General features: G+C 47.4%; 1 protein-coding gene across 2 annotated transcripts in view; it reads left to right on the top strand.

Annotated features, from left to right (window-relative positions):
• Positions 1-2,745: 2,745 nt before the first annotated feature.
• IFT43 (intraflagellar transport 43) overlaps positions 2,746-16,788 on the top strand; it is an 80,767-nt gene continuing 66,724 nt past the window's right edge. The window contains exons 1-2 of one of the 2 annotated variants that reach the window (XM_047738200.1): positions 2,746-2,832; positions 5,943-6,035. In XM_047738200.1, the coding sequence (XP_047594156.1) occupies positions 2,779-2,832; positions 5,943-6,035 (147 nt within the window). In that variant the 5' untranslated portion in view covers positions 2,746-2,778. Of the gene's footprint in view, positions 2,970-5,942; positions 6,036-16,788 lie in introns of both variants that reach the window. The other variant, XM_047738202.1, reaches the window with a different exon arrangement.

The raw sequence follows: 16,788 nt of genomic DNA, 5'->3' as shown, positions 1-16,788 counted from the left end.
GGCCGCGGCAGAGGGCGAGGGAAGCGACACCGGAGCCTGGGGGGACGGCCTCGCTCTCGGCCCGACGCGCGCACAAGTGCACCTCTCTCCTCCCGGGGCCCCGCTCGGCAGCCGCTCTCGCAGAAATGTCCTCCAGATGTTCGCAGCCTCCCTCCCCGCCGAGGGTTCCGCAGGGAGCTGCGCCAGCGAGCGCAAAGTCAGCAGTTGGCCCCAGCCCATTTCCCAGATGGGTGAGGGGAAGTTTTCTCTCCGTTCGCTCTCGTTTGTCTTCTCCGCCTAAGCTTCTAGGTCTTTTCCCACGAGAAGCTCAGAGAGGGCAAGGCACGTTGCTTTCCGGCAACATAGGACTTGCCTCTGACTTGATCTCTTTCCTGGGAATCAGTGCTGCACCCCGCCACCCCACCCCACCTCACCCAGCCTTCCTGGACCCTTCCTGTGAGGTCTGCTTCCTGCTCCTGACTCCTAGGCCTCTGGGATGTTCACTGAATGCCCAGAACAGTGATTGATCAGCTTACAGTTGAGGAAACTGAGGCACAGAGCGATTTTTTTTTTTTTTCTCTAAAGGCCACCCTGCTGATGGGTGGTGGAAGCGATATTTAATCCAGGCTCTCTAGTTTGGGTAAGCATTGTTGTCCTTTGAATAACATGTGGAAATCTAGGTGTAGAAAGCTCAAAAGTAACTTACCTAAAATATATAGGCAGTAGGTGTCAACTCTGAGATTTGGACCCAGGAAATGTATTGCCAGGCTCTATGCATTTTCCTAGGCAATACTGCCTCTGAAATTCAGCCATCATTTGAGAAATATTTTGACGTTCTCTGTATGCCAGGCACTGTTCTGGGCTCTGTGGATGTAGCCCTGAAGAAAACAAACTAACAAAACTCTTGCCCTGAAGGGACCTTACATTAGGGGTGGGGGGAGGAGGGGCGGGGAAACCGGCAGTAAATCAAATAATTAGGTATGATGATAAAAGATAAGCGTCATGGTGGAAAATAAAGCAGGAAGGTAGATTAGGGAGTGCCCAGGTTGGAACTGTTGAAACTTAAAATAGGGTAACAGAGAAGACCTTACTGAGGCCTTTAAGCAAACACCTGCAAGATGGGAGGAAAATTATTCAAGTTCTATCCATTGGGACTTCCAGTCAGTCTCCAGGGATGCGGCCCTGGCATGTGTATTTTTAACAAACCCCGCAGATGAATCAGGTGCTCAGCGAGGTCTGGAAGCCACTGCCCTAGGGCTTCTTTCTGCTCAAACTGAGCACCACGCAGTGCACCTTTTGCTTTCAGGAAGTCAGGGAGGAAGTGGGAGTTAGGGTTTGGAAACTGGCAGTAAGGTGGTGGTAGTGTAGCTATGAGCTCACACCAAATGGAAAAATCCAAAGATGAATCCCTTCTTCCTCATCTGGTGCCAAGGAATATGAAAACAAAGGATTCATGGGAGCCTACGTTTCATCTGTCTTGGATTTTGGCAATGAATGCTTCATCAGATTAAAATCTAAACGGGTATTCTCAGGGAGGATCAGATCTTGGGGGTCATCTCCAAGAGCAATTACGAGGGAGGAGACTGAGGTCCAGAGAGGGCTCTGCCTGGCCAACCAGGTGATTATCAGCAGAGCTAGGATGAGCCCACAACTCTCCTGACATCAAGCTGTGCTGTTGCTGTCACCAGACATGCTAACACACAGCCCTACCCAGTAAACATGTGTGGGTGACTGGTTGAACTGAGTAGTTTATTGGGTATTTAAAAAGGCTTTTTAGCAGTGGGCATCTAGGCCTTACCCTAGTCTGATAATGGGGATATTGCTCACTTTCAGGACCATGAGGCCATCTTCTGGCAGGGGGGCAGAGGGTGTCTAGCTAACCAGCACCAGGGACCTGGCCCGTGGTGTTGACTCAGGGATGTTACATGGAGAGTCAATAAGGACTCCACTCGGCTGCTCCATTAAGCTGGGAATTCGAGGAACATCTTCCTCTGCTGACCTAGGAATATGGCTGGTACCCAGGAATATGTGCAGGAGAAAAATACTCTAATAAGATCTGATATCAAAAAGGCATCAGGCTCTGCTGCTTGGCACTCAGATGATTTCCCTCAAGCCACCTCTTTGCACCTTAGGGTCCTCAATTTTTGAACAGAGATATCACTGATGCTCACTATGTGGGGGTGTTGGAGGGATAACTTGACTTTTCAATGTTATCACTACTTAGGTATTTGACATTTTGGTTCCGTCTCTCTGTCAACTTCTTGAAGGCAGAGATTATGTATATTGCATGTTCCATGAGAAACTATTTATTTGCACCTGACCACTCTCCCCTCCCGTGAGCCTGTTTTCTTATCTGTCCTGTGGAAATAATAGGCGCACCTTGCTTTTCACATAAGGTTATTATACCCTTCCCGTGAGCTAATAACTGAGGAAGTCCTTTGTTCATAGTAAGGGGCTATATAAATAGGAAGGATCAATTTAATCACTACTATTAGTAGTAGGCTTTGCACTTAATAACCTATATTTAAACAGAGCTACACACGTAGACAGTTCCTAAAGACTAATATTTTTTTCGCTGTCGCATAGGAGCGGCCCTAGCAGGATTTAATAGCTGGGGGTTTCTTCCAGAAGTCAGGCAAAGCAGTTTAGGAAAGTTTGGGTTTAAATTCAGAGGTGGCACAGGGACTCCAGGAATCCTGCGGCGGATCCTTTAAATATTGAGATGAAAGGGCGGAGCCGTCGCCAGGGACGCGACTGCGCCGCTTGGTTTCCAGGAAATGACCTCAGGCGGCCGCGGAGATGGAGGATGTGCTGGACATAGGCGAGGAGCGGCGCAGCGGCTTGGCCACCTCCGTGAGGACCGACTTGGGGGCTTGGGGCTAGGATTTGGCGGGTGGTGAGGGGCGACCTAGCCGGCCCGGCTTCCCGGAGGCGCCTCGGCCTGGCCTGTCCCAAGTGGCCGGAGCGGGCGGACGCGGAGCCGCGCGGGGGTGAGGCCGGTGCTGAGGCTGCCTCAGCCGCCCCGCCCCCGAGGCAGCTGTGGGCTCCGCCGCTACGGGCCTGGGGTTTGCTTTCTTTAAAATTCTCTGAAAGCAAAAAACCAGAACCTGCCCCTGCCGGCCTCTGGGACCAGTGGGAAACTTCCCAGCCAGGCTCCGCTTTCTGGAGCCGTGAGTGCTAACTCCCCTAGAGCGGAGGGTGACTGGAGGCATCCCGGGCCAGAGTCGCACTTGCACCCATGCTAGGGTTTTTTTCCTTGAGAATTCTCATGCTGTAATTTCATGTAAAAACCTCAGTGTTTTATGCATGGAGGGCAGGCTGGTAGGCTGGAAGGGCCTTTTCTTGCCCCTTGAGTTCCCAAGGGGTCGTGGGCACTACCTTATTTTTATGGTTTAGGATTTATAACGTGGAGGAGTGGCTAGGTGCTGGGGGCCCAGAGGTCGGATGGAGTACCAAGCTGCTTACTGGGTTTAAAAAAAAAAAAAAAAAAAAAAGCTAGCATTGTGTGTCAACTGTACCCAAATCTAAAAAATTAAAAACAAACAAACACACGCTCCCCAACCTTGGTTTCCTTATCTTAGAATGGAGATGTTGATACTTCAAAGTAAAGTGCTGCAATGAAAATGAGACAGAGTAACGCCTGGGAAGCATTTAATGCAGCACTTGTCATGTGCTAAGTTATTAGAAGAAGTTAGCTGCTCTGACTTCTGAGGCTGCGATTTACCTGGTTGTGTATATAGTCTGTAAATCATCAATCTAGATTCAAGACCCAAGTTCAGTGTTGTAACTCCATCACAGTCCCATCAAACCCTTTTACCTTTAAAATTAGTCAGGACCACAGTCACTAGAAGATTGGGGCACACAGCAGGTCTTCAGTTTCTGCTCTGGAATCTCTAAGTGTTTTGAAGGGCCCTGAGAGCATCAGATGTCCTCCAAGATACTGGAGAGGAGCACCTCTCAGGGGACAAGAACAGGTGTTCTAGGATGAAGCAGGTCCCTTGACTGACCAAAGAGAATATTAGGTCACCGGGTCTTTCTGAGATGTGAACTTGTTTAGTCCCTGGGAATGTAAGCGTAGCTATGCATTCATTCTTTCAACAAATATTTATTGTGTATCAGGCATTGTGTTTCAGGCATTGTGTTAAGTGCTGGAGATGTAGCAGTGGGAAAAGAAAAACGGAAAAACGAACAACACAGGGACATCTGGCTGGCTCAGAGCATGGTGGAGCATGCGACTCTTTTTTTTTTTTTTTTTTAAAGATTTATTTATTTATTTGACAGGCAGAGATCACAAGTAGGCAGAGAGGCAACCAGAGGGTGGGGGAAGCAGGCTCCTCGTGGAGCAGAGAGCCCAATGCGGGGCTCAATCTCAGGACCCTGGGATCATGACCTGAGCTGGGGGCAGAGGCTTTAACCCACTGAGCCACCCAGGTGCCCCGAGCATGCGACTCTTGATCTCAGGGCCCATGCTGGGTGTAGAGATTACTTAAAAAAATAAAATCTTTAAAAAACAACAGCAACAAGTCCTTGTCCTCAGGGGGCTTAACAATCCAACGGGGGAAAATGGACAATAAACAGACTATACATTTAAAATACACGTACATCTAAGTATAGTAAAATAGTTTTTCTACCAGTCATTCCTGTGGATTTATATAGGGCCTTCAAAAAAGCTTAAAACCTTAAAATACTTAACAGTCATTAGAGAAACTGCCTGGAAACCGCATTTAGAGACAAGATCGTTGAATTTTTGTTTTAGCACAACCCACTGCGCATAGTACACCATGTTGAGATACCAAGTGCTAGGACAAGTGGGAAAGGGGAGAGATAGGCAGAGGGGTGGAACTATCTGCCTCGGGAAGAAAATGAGCTGCTGATCAGAAAGATTGTTTCCATCATCCCCGAATCCTAAATTACTGGCTTGAATTTGAAATGTAAACAGGTCATAGGGGTTTTTATGCAACTCCCGTGTAACCCCTCTCAATGTATGGGTGCAGACGGTTCTTAGAACATCTGAAAACTGAAACTCCAGCATGGGATAGTGGAAAGAACTGAGAAGCTGAAGACCGAAGAAGATTTTGCTTTTCGATTTTCTTCTGCCATTTCCTTGCCTTGCTGGGCCTCACTTTCCACACTTGTGAAATGGCATCAGTCCTAGTCCCTGCTCCTGTGAGAATCCAGTGAAGCCACATCAAATGAGATTTTATTAATGAGTGCTTATATTAATGCTGGTTTTAGAAAAGCCAACAACTGAAATATAAATATTTCAACATCCACCAGTCTGCCTAAATAAAGTTTTGTTTCTGTGCTGGGAAGCATTTGAGACACAGAGCCTCCACCCCAGGAAGGCTTTGGGGAACACCTGCAGATGGTTCATTTGATGACTCAGAATTTAAAGCGTCCTGATTTCTGAAGCTGATGGCTCAAAATTCTCGTAAGAGATTTTCTTTACTCTCTAGAAGCGCAAATCCAATTAGTGTATACGTCAGAGCAAATGCGAACTGTATTTCTCTGGTGCTAGTTGCCATGGAATTTAAGGATACTTTCCCCCAAAAGCCTTTTTGATAACAATTTCATGCCAGGCTGCAGCTTTGAAATGAGGCCTTTCTGGAATCCTGCATTGGAACATGAGAGCCTTTGCCACCTTCTTCCCTGAACTTTGGCATGAGGTCTCTGTTCATTCTAGAGGAATGTCTGTGTGCATTTCTTTGGGTAGGAAAGATCTATGGCAGTTAAAAGAGAAACCCCTGGTCATTAATCCAGGAATTTCATATTTTCCTATCAAATAGAAGTGGCATCGGGTGTAAGGGTATGGAGCATTTTTGAAAAATATGTTCAAGTTGCTCAAATCCCATCCTCCTCCCCATCCCCCAAATCCTGTCCTTGCTTTTACCTTCCCAGAATTCTCGTTCTCACAGTGGCCCAAAGATCTTTGGGTCAGCAGCGTTCCTCATCTCTTTTTACAGGGGCCGAAGATGGGTCGCCGAGCTCAACAGGAGGCAGCTCAAGTCGAGAATCATCTCAGTAGCAAGAACTCCTCTTCAATTCTGACTGGAGAGGTAGGTGTTAAAAAAAATGCTTTCTAAGAGTAAGTAATTACTTAATGAGCAAGGATTTGGGATTTGATATCACTTCTCTGTAATGCCAGCCCTTCCTCCTATCTTGATTTAGGAATTCCCTTCCTTGGCATTCATCCTGGTAGCAAGAAATGAAAGAGGAACGTTTTTTTCTTTGAAGCCAGAGTAGTTTCTGTGCATTGCGTTATATTCTCAGTGAAGAAGGTTCTTAAGTTCGCTGAAGCCAGGGACCAGGAAGTTTCAAAATCCAGTGGAAATCCAGGTTTTTATTTCTGTCGAATCAGTGCCAGTGAGGCATGCTGGTGATGTAAGGTTGGATTACACAACTGGATGTTTGCTCTCAGTGGTGACCTGCGCTTGCTACAATTTTCAGGCAGGAAGGGGATTAGTGCTGGCCTCACTTCCCTGGAAACTTTTCTGAGTGGCCTGGAATTGTGGGAATTTATCCAGCTGCTCCACGGAGCGTGGGTACTCCTGATGAGGAACACTTTTAATGCCAGGGCACTATTTTTGGCAGTTTACTCAGATCCCCTTTGTATCTTCCTCTGTCCGTTTGAATAAACTGTGCTCTTTTCAAGAACCAGTTTCGAGATAATCCCTCTGTCGGCTCTTCCTAACTTCCGCAGGCCAGCGTAGGGCTCCTTCTCGGTGCCCGTAGTACCTGTTGTAGGACATCTGCATGTTCTCACACAGTGCGCTCATTTTCTTTTTAGGTGTTGTCTGCCCCACTATGCGGGAAGTCTGGCTTCTTCTCAGTTCTTTAGTTCATTGGCCATAGGAGGTTTAAAATCAATGAGGGGCCTTCGCTGAGAGGCCTAACGAGCTAGGCAGGTGCCTGAGCAAAGCATGCTGGGGACAAGACACAGGTACACTTACTTACGGTATCACAGATGTAGGAATAGTCTTCACTTTCATGGGGAGCAAGTCCTCTAGCACTTCTGTGAGCAGTCCACGTGGCCCTTTCGATGTGTCTTTTACTTTCTCACTTAATGTAGAGATGTGGGTACAGAGCATCATTATTCTAAGGAAACAGTCATTCCAGCACAGAGCTGCTGGTGGCTGGCCTGTGGCCTCACTGCCTGGACACCATAGGGAGAGGGTGGGAGACAGGTTGTGCGAACCAGAGGCCACCTGTCCCCCGTAAAGAGGAAACCACTGCCTAGCTAAAGCTGACGGACACTGTGGGGAACACAGGCCCAATATTGCCAGATCCTCTGATTTTCTGAGAGATGCTGGCAGTCTAAAATTTTGTGAGACAGCAACACGTTTTTATAGGTGAGCAACTAATTATAACGATTAAATCTCCATGTGGGCTGGATTAGGCCCGTGGGTTGTCAGTTGGTGACTTTAGCCCAGAGCACCTGCATTATAGTGCTTATTACATTGTATTCTAGTCGTTTCCATGACTGGCCCCCTCATAAGAGATGAGCTTTTGTAAGGCCGTCTGTCACTCACATTGCCCAGCACAGGCATGAGGTTGACAGGACCGGGGTTGAGAGGGGGTGGGTGGTGAGGTGCACCGTGTGCTCACGGGGGCTGTCACAGGCTGAGGAAGAGTGGCGCAGGATGGCAGGTGGGTACATAGTGGTGCACCGGAGGCCCCAGTAAGGGGGACGATGGTACAGCGTGGGGAGATGGCAGAAGAGTACATATCCTACCCGTCCCCTGTCTGAGGGAGCTTGACCTACAGTAGCATGTGCCTGCCAGGAGAGAACGGCCAAGCCGATGACTGGGTTAATGGAATCTCCTCATGGCTGGCCACTTTAGACTGTGGGTCCAGGGACATCTTCCCAATAGTAAATCCTTTTCTGCTTTTCTTCAACAAATAGTTACTGAAGTTTATTATGTGCCAGGCACCATTGCAGAGGGTTGGCATATTTTAGTGAACAAAAGAGACAAAATCTACTGCCAGGGGGCGCCTGGGTGGCTCAGTGGGTTAAGCCTCTGCCTTTAGCTCAGGTCATGATCTCAGGATCCTGGGATCGAGCCCCGCATCGGGCTCTCTGCTCGGCAGGGAGCCTGCTTCCCTTCCTCTCTCTCTGCCTGCCTCTCTGCCTACTTGTGATCTCTCTCTGTCAGATAAATAAATAAAATCTTTAAAAAAAAAAATCTACTGCCATATTGGAACTTTCACTCCTGTGATCACTGGCAGCTGGAAAGACCGATCACATGTCTACTTAATTGTGAAGGAGGTTTTAGCCACTTGTGGTGGTTAGGTGATGGGCCTGTGGTAGGCCAGGATATCCTGGAATGACCTGCTGGCCTTGAGGCTCTGTGTAACCCCCACACCAAATCAGCTTCCTGGCTGGGGTCAGTAGGCATTGTTCACCTACCCATCGCCTTCCCTGTGGATCCCAGTGAGAGGACTGTGAGCAGCTAACTTCAAAAGCACAGACAGGGTTTCAGCCTTTCTGGAAGACCTACGTGTTTTCCCAGGGACATTCACCTCTGGGCCTTAGCTTTTTTCTGAGAGAACATGATGAAAAGTCCTTCTGTTCTTTGCCCAACTGGTGCCTCCAGCAGTGACAGGCCGGTCAGAATTCCAGGATTCCTTCCCTCCCTGGGCTGACTGAGGTTTAAAGCGGTGTGGGCAGCCTCCCCTGGGGCCAGATGCTCCGTGTGCTGTGTGGGACTTTTCGGCTGTGTCTTTCTAAAATTAGATCCCAGGACTTTGGTGTGTGCCCATTTACATTCCAGTTCTGAGCGTATGACCTGACATGTTTATTTTTGTCCCCTGGCTGACTAGATCCTAGGAGGAAGCTATCCCTGCAAACATAAACATGGCACCTGGGGGCCATCCGACATCCTGGAGTGACTGTAGAGATAGGTAGGAATGTTTGTTTTGAGGCGAGGTGGCGGAGCTGGGTGCTCTGGTGGAGGAAGCAGAGAGGCAGTCTGCTAGAACAAAGAGAACATAGGGCCTGACACCAGCAAACCGGGGCTGGAGACCGGCTCTGCTAATTACCTGGATCTTGGACAAGTTCACTGATCTCTCTAATCCTCCATTTCACTGTCTGTCAAGTGGCGGTAACAATGCCACCAGGTTGCTGTGGGGATTAAGAGAGAAATGCGTTTGACAGCACTACACGCCTTGTGTTCCTTCAGGAAACTCGTGAGTACACGAGGATTGGACAGGGCTTTGCCATTTTTATTACAGGGCAGCCACGTAGGAGGCCAGGAGCCTGGGTCTCCTGTCAAACTGGGAAGTCTCTTCGAGAGCTCTACTCCTTTATCCCTTCAGGAGACTGGTAGTGATCTAAAGCAGGGTTTGTGCTTTCTGAGTGCAGGGGCCATTCCTCATGAAGAGTGGGTAAGGACACAGGGCTCGGGGTCATACAGGCCTGGGTTGAAATCCTGGCTCTGCCACACGTGAACCCTAGGACTCAGCAAGTTATTTAACTGTTTCATCCCACCCTCCTTTGGTTTCGAGATTTTATTTATTTGAGTGAGAGAAAGAAAGAGAGAGAGAGAGAGCTCATGAGAGTGAGTGGGAGCAGGGTAGGGGCAGAGAGAGAGAGAGAATGTCACGCAGACTCCCTGCTGAGTGTAGAGCCCACCTTGGCTGAGACCACCAAAGCCAAAACCGAGAGCCGGACGCTTAACTGACTGCGCCACCCCGGCGTCCCAGGAGCACAGCACAGGCTCACCTCACTCAGCCTCAGTTTCCTCATGGGTAAGGCAGGAGTAATGATATCACATCCTCCACAGGGTGGCTAAAAAGAAAAAATGAGATAATTGATGTAAAGCCCTTCACACAGTCTGGCACGAAGCACCCAGTATGTTGCTAATTGTTATTATTTCTGTAGAACTTGGATTCTTCTTATTTTGCCTTAACTCTCTCTGTTAAGGTTGAAAACTGGTAGCCTTGACGTTGAATGTTGCCTGTAGTGATGTCTTGTTTGATCCTTACAGAGCTAAAACTTTTAAAATTCGGTTGTTATTTATACATTAGGAAACTTGACGTGAAAATCCCAATTCTGGGCTTCTCTTTAAAATCAGAACTTCTGGCACAGTGGACATGCTGGGCTGGCATCGCCCCCGCCACCCCCCAGGGGCGGCAGTTGGCAGGAGCTGGCCCGAACTGGTGTGTGGCCTACCTCATGCAGTTTGCCACGCCTTCCCTTCATACACCTGTCAGATTTACTCACATTTGATCTGCCTTCTTCTATTTCCATTTAAGTTGAAAACTCCTGGTCTTTGAGGATGGATCTATTTTCAGGCATTCTCGTGTATCTATTAGGATCAGTAATTTGGCCACATGCATCAGACACTTGATCCCAGTTTTTGAATCAAGCAGACATGACTTTTTAAAAAAAGATTGATTTATTTCAGAGAGAAAGACAGTGAGCGAGCAAGGGGAGGGACAGAGAGAGGAGGGGAGAGAGAATCCCAAGCAGACTCTGCGCTGAGTGTGGGGCCTGATGCCAGGCTTGATCCCAGGACGCTGAGATCATGATCTGAGCCAAATCCAAGAGTCGGATACTTAACTGACCGTGCTGCCTGGGTGCCCCAGGCGTGATATTTCTAACAGCAGGCAATCCAGTGGAGGGCAGAGTAGGGCAGGTGCAGTCACTGAGCAACATCGTGCCTTACCCTGGCCCCTTCTAGCTTCCTCCTCTGCCAGCTGGAGCTTGTGACTTGCTCCCATAGTTGTAAGATGGCTGGTTGCTCCCCAGGGGTCAGACCTGCATTCTAGGTAGGGAGAGGGGCAAGAGACGAAGAGTTCAAGGTGTTTGTCCACTAAGTTTGTTTCTTATGAGGAAAAGGGTAGCCAGAGACCTCACCAAGGAGACTTCTAGTTATATTTCATTGATCAGAACTGGCTCTTCAAACAGCCTTGAGTTTCAAGGCACTTTTCAGTGAGGCCTGTCGCCGCAGCCATAACATGGCAGTTTGGGGTGGGGGAGACTGGCTGCTGAGTAGGTAGTTTCCAACCGATGTGTCATCATTTTTTAAAAAAACAATTCATACACAGATTTTTTTTCATAAATTTGCGTATGACAGGAAAGAATTATTTTTACTAACAACAAAAAAGTCCACATTCCTCTCCAGAGTTCTAATTCGAAGTCATGTAGAGATCAGTGAAACATTGTGTGCCCTGAAATTCCAGGATACCTGATTGAGTTGCCTTTGTCAACCCTTCTGGATCTTTTCCTTCTGCCCATTTTCTCTGTTGCCTCCCGGGGCTCTTTGCCTCTACCTGTGGCTCGGTCCAGGTGATGAAACGCTTCCTCCCTCTCTGAGAGGAGAGAGGGAAGGTCTCTTTCTTTGACTCGTCCTTCAGTAAGTTTTGAATACTTTGCAAGAACTCCAACCATTTGATTGTACTGAGTAACCTTAAAAATGAGCTCCCCGTGTAGTTTCGCTCAGAGTTGGTTAGAGTCATACCTACTTCTTTAGGGATGTCATAAAGAAATTAAGTAATACAGATAAAGTGCTTAACACAGTCTCCGGCTCACAGGAATCTCTCAAGAAACAGCAGGCATCGAGAAAGTTTTTGACTGCACTCTCTGTCTTGGGGACTTTGGGGGTCACCTGTCACAACTCAGGCTTGGATTACTAGCTGCATAGTTGAGTGGTAGTTGAGGTTGGTATTATGGTTACAGAGATTGTCCCGTGATGCATGCCTGCATGTCTGTAGTAGGTACCTTTCTCTGGTAAGGGCAGCTCTGAGAGTTTCTCTGCCCGAGCTTTCACCTTCTGTTGATACAGATGATTCTGCCCTTAACACACTCCTTCAAGACCAGGACATCTTCTACCATAAAGTTACACTACCGAATCATGGGATTGGTGAAAAGTGATCTCAGGCAAAACCTGTCTAGGTCTGGCCATTCTTTGGGATGAGCACTTCTCACTTGGGTCTAGACCTCTTTGTGGCTTAACTTTTAATTTGCAGACTCTCCCTTTAATAATAATTTCGACTGACTTTGGAACGATTGCCATCTCTCGGTGAACTGCATGTGGGGTCCTCATTAAGGCTCGTGGCGGCTCTTGAAGCAGTGGCTACTCTTATCCCACTTTAGCCATGAAGACACTGAGACTTCGAGAGGTTGGACGACTGGTCCAGAGTCATCCAGCCCGTCTCTGACTCTAGACTGGTCTCTGTGATTCCTGCTAGATAGGTAGGTGCACAGCCCTCCCAGCAGAGGAAGGCTTTTGGAGAGGGAAGAGAAGCTTTTGGGTTATTCCCTTGGAATCCTTCTGGAGCATGAGTAAGTTCTTACTTGATGACCCTTATCCGTCCACTTGTCTAGAGAAATGCTCGAGTCACAGCTGTTCCCTTTCTCTCCACCCCCCCATCCCTTCAGTGTTCCTCCTAGGACGCAGAACTGAAAGTTAGCCAGATTCTCTCACAGGAATCTGAGCAATGCTGTTGGGCTCATGTTCCCAAATTAGGCCAATTTCCTCATCCCTCAGCAGCTTCACGCAGCTGGAGCTCCCTCGGCACTTTGCATGACGTTTCTCGCCCTCTGCCTGTTCCCTGACTGCTCTGCCAACCGGACAGCTATTTTCAGCCCAATAGGGTTATCTGCTGACCCTTTTTGGTGACATTTTTCTTCTTTCTCACAAAAATAACTTTCCTGATTGGTCACATTTTTCAGCCTTTTTAGTAGGCGCGCTCCAATGGGCTGGGTTGGAAGGATGCTCCCAATAACGTCGTCAAGGAGGGATGCAGGGAATTTGATGAAGGACTGTTTTGTGAGGAATGCGTTTTCCACACTTCATATTTATGTCGTGCTTCGCATGCTTCGGTTTTGAACTCTCTCTCTCAGGGTGGGCGATGCACATCGCTCCCCATCCCTAGGGCCGCCACTGTGGGGGAGGGAATGTCAACTGAGGGCAGAGCCTGTCCTTAGAAACATCATCTTTAGGTTTTCTTCCAGCACTGGCTCGAGCCCTTTCATTGTCCCAGCCCGATGCACGGGAACACCTCATGCCTCGGTTTGCTCCCTGTAAGGGCAGGGGGAGTCACTCTTGCTGGCTTCCGCGAGTCCCAGGTTGAGAGGCGGTGCTTGAACAGCACCTGAAGGTTCTCTTCGGCCCCTGTGAGCAGCGTTAGGTGAGAAATATATGTGAAGAGTTTAGCCCAGGGCCTCACATTAGCTGTTGTTCAGGTGATCTACACAATGTGAGAAGCAGACCTCGTTATCGTTCTGTCTTTAATCCCCGGTCTGCCAGTTTCAGGGTGTTTGCCCTGGGCACATTCTTTACCCACCCAAACCCTGTTCCTCGTCTCCACAGATCCCATGGAGATAACAGTAGAAGCTATCCATTAGCACCATTGGAAGATTAAAAAGAACGTGTAACGCTCTTCCGATAGTGCCTGGTACATACTATTACTGTCGTGTGTGTCACAGAAGAATTAGAAAGTATCACTCATTTAGGTTTGATTGCAGTTTGGCTCAAGATGCAGAGATATCCATATTTCTTACAATTAATTGGCCCCTAGGACCAGAAGCATTTGGATGAGGAGCCCTTTTGGTGAGAATTCTTTGTGCCACTTGAAAGCCATTTTATTTCCCTCCTCTAGGCCTTTCTGCCCATACAGCAGACCAGTCATCTGCTAGTCTCTTTCCATCTTCTTTTCAAAACCCAACCCTCTGTCTATAGGTTGGGAGTCTTTCCAAAGAATAATCTTTAATTGCTGACTTATATCATTCTGTCATTCTGGGGAAATAGAGGTAGAAAATGAGGAGGGCAAGAGTGACTTTGGTAACTTCAGTGACCTTGGAGTAGAAGGTAATATCTATTAATTTATTCACTCATCCACTTGTGAAACTGGATTGAGAATTTTTTTTTTTTTTTCTTTTTTACAGAGAGATCACAAGTAGGCAGAGAGGCAGGCAGAGAGAGATGGGGAAGCAGAGAGCCCGATGCGGGGCTCGATCCCAGGACCCTGAGATCATGACCTGAACCGAAGGCAGAAGCTTAACCCACTGAGCCGCCCAGGCGCCCCAGATTGAGAATTTTCTACATGCCGGGCATTGTGCTTGCAGCTGGCAGTACTGATAAACCAGACCTGCTCCCTGTCCTCCCAGAACTTTGATCTGGGGGCCTCAGAGAAGTGAGTGCCAGGTAGGGGTGAACACAGAAAAATACAGGAATACCTACATCACGCCCCATTTATTCTGGGGGACATCCAGAAAGGTTTTCTAGGGAAAAACTCATGCTTGAGCTGAGACTTTCAGGATAAGTAGATGTGAGCCCAGGGAAGGGACAGAGGAGGATATTCTCCAAGTGGAGGCGAGAGCATGTGCCAAGTCCTGGAGGTAAGGGAGAGAGAGCTTGGCACGCTGGGTTTGTCAGTGGCGCTGATAAACCACCAGCGATGGAATGGTGGTTGGAAGTTACTTTTGCAAGCAACGAGATAGTTTCCAAATATTCCAGAATCAGCTGCCTTGTCTTTTTTGACAAATGAGGCATAGGAGGCAATGTGTCTTATTTGATGCTGAACAAATTGGCAATATTATGATTTTGTATATGGACTGACCTTTCTCTACTTTTCTAGCCTTTCATTGATGAATCTTCAGTGCAGCCATTACACTCCACACTCTGTGTTCATGTTTGCTGGTCAAGAAAAACTCAGAGGTGTGCTCAAGGGCAGTGTCACTGACTTGTGACTCTCCTGGCTTATCCTTTACAGGGAGGTGCTGAGTAGACCCGTAGTTTATAGTGTTTATACTTCGTTCATATCCTGCAAATTCTTAGCTTCCTCTGAGGATTGTTCTGAACATAGATTATTCTCCCATATATGATAGATCCTAGTAACCCTTGAGAGAAATCTGCTCGTTATGAAAGTAACATTAAAGTAGCTGTGATCTGATTGGATTTAGAAAATGTCCTTTGACTTCACAAAATAAGAGACTAATGCTATTCCAAATCCTGCTCTAACAAGTATATGCTAGATGCTTAATAAAAATATGTGTCCATGAATCAGTGACATGAGCCAGGTTGGTGCCTAAGACAGACTGCTATTGCTTTGCCTCAGGGGGGATCAGAACTCTCAGCTCAGCATTCCTAATTGGTATTAGAAGAACATACATGTGGGGCGCCGGGGTGGCTCAGTCGGTTAAGCGTCTGCCTTCAGCTCAGGTCATGATTCCAAGATCCTGGGATCGAGCCCCGCATCAGGTTCCCTGCTCAGCGGGAAGCCTGCTTCTCCCTTTCCCACTCCCCCTGCTTGTGTTCCCTTTCTCACTGTGTCTTTCTGCCAAATAAATAAATAAAATCTTCAGAATGTACAAGATCTAACAACACAGGTCATACCCGCTCATCGTGACCCAGCTCAAAAGACTTCAATGCTCTTGTAGCATTAGAATTTGATGTGACCACTGTTTGGAATATGTAGAGTGCTGGCCTGTGTTCAGAGATCTTTTTTTTTTTTTTTTCTGGAATGTGAAGATTTTCATGATGATGATACTTCTGTTGTAATGAGAACTGACTTATATTCAGGCAAGGTTCCCAGAGCGAAGGTTTCTTGAAATCTATGGCTAGAAATACCATCCTGTGAGGAAAAAAAAATGATCAAGAATGAGCAAAATGGTTTAAGCCACTCTTAACTTACCTGAACTGTAGCAGTTGCCTTATACTTGGACTCTTCTTTTGTGTTTCTGTCCTCCTGCTGCTCAGCTAGAGCAGTCTGATAGAAATGTGCATCATTCATTTCACACTCAAGACCCTTTAATAGCTACCTATTGCATTTAGGATTTAAAAAAAAAAAATCCTAGGGGTGCCTGGCTGGTTCAGTCAGTAAGCATGCAATTCAGTCTTGGGGATTATGAGTTCGAGTCCCACATTGGGTGTAGAGCTCACTAGAAAAAAAAAAAAAAATTCCTAAATCCTGACCCTGGAGCTGTGTGATTTGGTACTTGCCTACATCTCCAGCTTCCTTTCACACCTGCCACTCTGCTGTGTGTAAAGACTCACGTGGAGTCTTTAGATTATGAAGTTCCCTATTGTAGTTCCCTAGAATACTGTAATTCAGTAGAATGGACTGGAGTGGAGTGGATCCCTTAAATTCTCACCCCTAGTCTTTGCTGGGCTGATTCATACATCTCTTCTGCACTGTGTTCAGCATGAATATCACTTCTTTTTAAATAAGAATATTATCCTTCTCATTACCACTCCTTATTATACTCCTTAACTTTTTTTTTTTTTAACTTTATTTTTTCAACTGCAATTTGTAATTATGTTTGTGTGATTATTTAGGTCATTGTCCCCCACTAATTGCAAGTTCCAGAAGTGACTGTTCTGTTCTCCGTGAGCCTGTTACTTTGTAGGCCCTCAGTAAGGTACTTGTCCAATGAATAAAGAGCAGGTCGGGGGGCGTGTTCAGTTCCGGGCTAGGTTAGCTTGAGATGCCTATGAGAGCCCTAGCTGGAGACGTCCAGGAAGCCAGAGCTAGAGATTTGGAAGTCATTAGTATTGAGGTGATAAGTGGAAGCCCAGCTCTGTAAGGGACAGTTCGTAGCAAAAGAAGAGAGGAAGCCATTGGACAGAATCTGAGGAACATCCGTGTTTAAAGAACACACGGCCAAAGAGTGTCTCACCAAAAGAAATTGCGGAGGACTCGCCAGAGTGGGGAAGGGAAGTGCAGGCACCTGTAGCATCCAGTGCCAAGGAGGAGGGAGGGGTCAAGAGTGTTCAATGTCGCTAAGAGGATCTGAGCAGGGTCTGTCAGATTTAACAATAGGGCGGTCTCTGTGGTTTCACGTTAAAATGCATGGCTGAACTA

Source organism: Lutra lutra, chromosome 7, assembly GCF_902655055.1.
Source record: "Lutra lutra chromosome 7, mLutLut1.2, whole genome shotgun sequence".
NCBI lineage: Eukaryota > Metazoa > Chordata > Mammalia > Carnivora > Mustelidae > Lutra > Lutra lutra.
This window is presented reverse-complemented; position numbering and strand designations above follow the sequence as displayed.